The 5,528-nt window shown below is 39.8% G+C and overlaps 1 protein-coding gene across 1 annotated transcript in view; it reads right to left on the bottom strand.

Annotated features, from left to right (window-relative positions):
* Nucleotides 1–4,753, bottom strand: part of LOC113758215 (late blight resistance protein R1-A-like) — a 16,047-nt gene extending 11,294 nt beyond the window's left edge. The window contains exon 1 of the mRNA XM_027301167.1: nucleotides 1,366–4,753. Coding sequence (XP_027156968.1) covers nucleotides 1,366–4,753 — 3,388 coding nt within the window. The remainder of the gene's footprint in view (nucleotides 1–1,365) is intronic.
* Between the last annotated feature and the right edge of the window lie 775 nt (nucleotides 4,754–5,528).

Raw genomic sequence — 5,528 nt, 5'->3', positions numbered from 1 at the left:
AAATATAAGAGGTAAATTAGTTCACATGTACAGTACAAAAACCAAACACTTATTGCATCAAATGAAGTGTTTCAAAGTCGAACACAAATTTTTTTTTTTCTTTTTGTGGAACTTTTTTGTTGAATAATAAACAGTGGAGCTCATAACCCTCCAAATTCCCCAAAATTCATACAGAGTTCGAAACAAAAAGGCACACAAAAACACAGGCAAAAGTTTTGCTTCTTCAACTGATTTCTTCTCTTCCACAGCAACGGCAAAATATTTGGTCGTGAGGTCTACTTTTGAACCATCAACTGCTTTCTTCTTCCACAGCAACAGCAAACCCTTTTTTTCATTCTTTTTTTTTTTCTCTTTTTTTTTATTTTTTTTTTACTTTTTTGTTTTAAAATAGAGAAAGCCGCACATATGAGCAATTATAATGGGAACCACCAAGGAACCACAGACAATAGCAACCCTGTTGACATGAAAAAAAAGAAAGAAAGAGCAACAATTAGTTGTTTATTCATGAATTTCTCACGTCAATGTCCAAAATAATAATAATAATAATAAAAATAAAAAAGAAGCCAATCTTGGACAACACATTGAGCGCCAAGATTTAGCCTCCCTCCAATTTTGTCCCAAATTTAAGGTGTTGTCACAAAAGTTATACCATCCATTTTGTAAAATCATACAATTTGATTTAAAAAAAAAAAAAACAAGCATTAGCTACCTCTTATTCAAGCACATAAACCTATAGTCAAAAGAATTTTCACAACTTCAACTGGCCCTACATCGAGCAGTATAAATTTGCAAAGTGAAGCATGAAAAGATGATCTAAAATGCTACATATCATTATTCTGCTAGATAACAATCAGCAAAACTGAAAAGATAATTTAAGGAAAAAAATACTACAGTCCCTTTTGCATACTGTACCTACGAATCTACATTTCCGGAAAGTATTCAAGGGGTAATAACAGCAAATTTAATCTCATTGGTACAGTACCTAAAATGAATTGCAAAATTTCTCAGTTTTAAAGGATTGTATGTGATGTGACCATTTATGCTATTCACACATAAAGCAATAGCACTTTCAGACCCAATTTTTTGAGTAATTCAAACTGTTAGTGCGATTTTGGTTTAATTTCAAATATTTTATCAAATTTCTCAATATAAACGAGGCCCAATTTTTCGTCCCTTACTCCAACCAATGTGACAATTAGTAGCGCAGCTGACAAAATTAAAAGGGTGGAGTTTACCTCTCAACATTTGACATGGAATCTGCCCTAAAGATTTCTGGCTAGTCGATAATGATCTTCAGATCCGTATATCCATTGGACTTCTGCTCTTCCCCAATTCTGCGTACCGACGCCTTAAGAGAGTCATTACAGTCGCGCACTTCAATCTCCTCAAGAGATGCACTCTGCCCTAAACAGGAAGGGACCTCTTTCAATTCCAAAACCCCACTCAACCTTAACTTCCGAAGATACGGGAAAACATCATCACCGCCTGTTGCGGCCTCCCATTCGACAACATCCAAGTTTTCCAAACTCAAGCACTCGAGTTTAGGGAACCCTCCTGGGGTCAGCTCCCATCTTTCTCCGACAAATGACTCGCCGAGTAATATAAGGACCTCAAGGTCGGGTAGTTCCTCAATCACTGAAATTTTACTCCAGGGCAGATGCAATCCTCCAAGGACCAACTCTGTTAACTGTAGAGGGAAAGAAAACTCAACAGGATTCGATGGCAATGACTCCGCCGACACTTCGAGTGCTTCTAGATTTGCGATGTGACTTAAGTTACAGAATCCCGTAGAGCACTCTGCTGCCGAGAGTTGGATTTTCAGTTGGCGGACATTTGGAATCTTTCTAATTACATTTTCCGCTCTGTCGTCTAAAGACACAATCAAGGTGGAAAAAGTGTCTAAACTCCAGAGGTCGGAGGTGTTTTCAAGATTTTCACTCGGCAAAGAACAAGTAACGTTCCAGCCCACCACATGTAGATGCCTCAACTTGGTCATGTTCCATATGGTATCTGGCAATGAAACAGTACCAGATTCAGTAATCACAACAAAAGTTTCTAAGTTGGAGAGCTTGTCAATTGTGGAGGGAATGGAACTCATTGCACCCTGAACACCCAAGTATCTCAGCTCAACGAGAGCTTCTACCTCTCTAGGAAAAACCTTATGCGGCAGAAAAATTTGCTCCAAATCCAACACTCGAAGTCTTTTGTAGATGCAAAAGACAAATGACATATCAGCCATGAATGAATCAGACTCTTCAATCTGACTAAACAATAGTAGACTGCATATTTGTGGACAGAATAGCCTTGACTTCTTAAAATGCTCTGCCTTGGACCAAATGGACAACCTCTCGAGGTAGGGGCGCTCATTAAAAGTGGAAAGTTCACCATAGCCACGCAACACCTGTAGGAAATTTTCTTGTTTGGCTCTGTCCTTACAAAACTCGTGTAATAGATCATGAATGCGACAAGTTTTGACTCCACCAGTATGTCCTTGTTTGGCAACCATGACTAGGTTTCTGCCAATAAGATCCATCATGTATTCTTCTGCTAAATCCGCCATTCTCTTTGGCTCTGTATCCGGCACAGTTTCAACTTCAGCAGATACAAAGCCTTCGGCAATCCATAGCCTCATCAACTTCGCAGTTTCAATTTCTTGATCTTCTCGAAATGCTCCGAAGTACAGAAGGCATCGTTTCAAATAGTTCGGTAAGTGCCTGTAACTCAGCTCCAATGTACTCTTGCACTGGTCTGTAGCATACACAATGGTTGAAGTTAAACTATCTGCAACTTCACTCCAAGCATCATCCTCTATAGTTGACAAAATTCCAGCTATGATGACAATGGTAAGAGGCAATCCCTTGCAATTTGTTGCTATTTCCTTCCCAAGCATATGTAGTTCTTGAGGGCAACCTGCATCTCCAAACACCTTCCGCTGCAATAATGTCCAACTCTCTTCTTCGGTAAGCACGCGAAGATTGTGAGGTTCCGCACCACATTGTACCTCTGAAGCCACGTTAGAGTCTCGACTTGTAATTAGGACTCGACTTCCGTTCCTATTTTGAGGGAATGAATGACGCAAGCCATACCACACCCCAATGTCCCAGACATCATCTAAAACAACGAGATATTTATTCTTGAATAACGTTTGACGGAGTTTTTCCGCCAAATCATCTTCATTTAGAACTTTGAGTTCATTCACCCCCCCATACACACAGGATAAAATCTGAACTAACAAATTCTTCATGTTATATTCTTGAGAAACAGTGCACCAACAAAGAATATGGAAGCGAGCCCGAACTGAGGGACTATTGTAAACTTTTTTGGCTAAAGTGGTCTTGCCAAGTCCAGGCATTCCCACTATGGGAATAACTTCGAACTGTGGCGATACCCATATGAGTCGGTGAATCACTTTTTTTGCCTCATCCTCGAAACCAACTACAAATTCATCTAAAAGAGTCATTGGTACTCTACCTCTTGATGGCTTGAAACCGGTAGTCTTGCGAACTTCTTGTCCTCTGAAGCTATGATCGGAAGGAAGACTTCCTGAGATGCTTGAAACCCTTAGCTGATCCAGAATGAGCTTAACACTGTTGTTCGTATTGACCAACATTGCACAAGAATCAGCAGATTCTCCGACCACTGAGGAGTCAACATCCACTTCTTTCACTTCATTCAGAAAGAGCGAGAAAATTACAATTCCTGCCTCACGAATAACAGGTACAATTTTATCATTTAGCTCATTCATATTCTCCTGCGGCTTATTTAGAATGCTTCTCAAGAATCTCAGTCCCTCATAGAGTATCTTCATTTCATCTTTCACAGAAACCGTGAAGCTGGTACTGGACCCTAGTAGCTCCCAAAGACTACTTATGAGAGAATCATTAAAATCCTGCAATTTTTGCATACCTGTCTCCGTGGTAAGCAATGATTCTGGGGATTTCGGAGCTTTAAGGACTCTGACATATGTCACATAAACTTGGAGGTCAACGGGGTTAATCTTCTCCAGTAGTTCACTGATTATGGAGCACATCTTGGGATCCTGCATCTCTTGATCTTCCTTGTAAAACAAACACATGTAAGAGAGGCGTGCAGCATTTAGAGTCACAACTTGAACGTGACCCAACAGATCTCCCAATTCACGTTCTTCAACACCCAGAAATTTGGCAAAGCCAATGAAATTTTTCAAGAATGTAAGCTTGTCTTCGAGGGCCTCAATATGTGCATGCAAAGCACTGTTGTAATCTTCCACGGACTCAAAATACCGACGGCTGAGAAGATCGATCATGTTCTGTAGAACGGAGTCTATGAAGTCCAAGAGTTCATAGTCTCTTAAGCAGTAGCCGGACTCTGATGAGCTGCAGCTCGACAAGGTTTTGTATATGTCGATGACATCTTGCTTAAAGGACTTGATTTTTCCCAGCAAATTAGAGACGACGGGTTTCAAAGCTGTGACCACGCCTTTCAAATTGAATGCACTTTTTGACCTAAGATAGAGGGAGTTTATATCCATCCCAGGTCTGTTTACAGTAGCTTCAATCTTAGACAAGAAAGCTCGAAGCCTTACCTTCAATTGGTCGTTGCTCCAGTTTCTTGCACACAGAAGAACTGGTTTCAGGAACAGCAGATTCAGCTTGAGGGCCTCAAAATCTTCACGGAGGTTGGAAAATCCAGTTTCAAACGGATCACGCTTTTCGAGGATGCTCTGGAGCAACTCCAGATTATGCAAGACGGAGTCAACACGAGTGGAGGCCATGTCTCTATCTCTTTGCGGGGATCGTTCTCTGACTCTTGAATTTCAGAGATGGTAAAGGAGAAAGAAACCTCAGCAATTAGAGTATTTTCTCGCTGAACAATAATACTTCCTGAGTCACAGTATGGATGTGGTATCTCCACTTAATCGGGGCGGTTGACTTGGTGCAGACTGGAGTAGAAAAAGAAAAAGGGTAATGTCGTCATGGAAAACATATAAACAACGAATTTATTAACTTTGCATTTACTCAAGAAGAATCCACTTTAAAAAAAATAATAAAAGATCCACTAAAAACTGCACCAAACAACCATTATGACCCTGAGAGAGCGATTCATAAAAACTGCACTTGCATGATAAAAGACTTCAGCGGGCCAACATTCTTGTACGAGGAAAGCAACCGGCACCCACACTTGCATTATCAACAAGGAAATTTCTTTATCCTTCAAGTGTGAAAGGTTTGTTTTAAATTGAAACAGGACAATTACCAAAGTGAAAGGCAGGATTTCTTTATCCTTCAAATGTGAATGTAACCACACCCGCAAATTCATGTTACAAAATAAAGAAATGTAAGATTGGCCCTATTTTTAAATTGATGTCTTATGATTTGCTTTTATTAAAGGATTTACCCAATGCTTGGTTCTTTTTGGATACGAGGATTAATTCTCTCAACTTGCATTTGTTCTCTAGACTTCTCTAAAAATTTCACCAACGGGTGAAAATATAGAGCATGATTAGCCAATTAGATGTAGAATAGAATTACTGTGTCAACATTCTTGTG

Source organism: Coffea eugenioides, chromosome 2 (genome assembly GCF_003713205.1).
Source record: "Coffea eugenioides isolate CCC68of chromosome 2, Ceug_1.0, whole genome shotgun sequence".
Lineage (NCBI taxonomy): Eukaryota > Viridiplantae > Streptophyta > Magnoliopsida > Gentianales > Rubiaceae > Coffea > Coffea eugenioides.
Note: the sequence above shows the minus strand (reverse complement) of the source record. Positions and strands in the feature narration are given on the sequence as shown.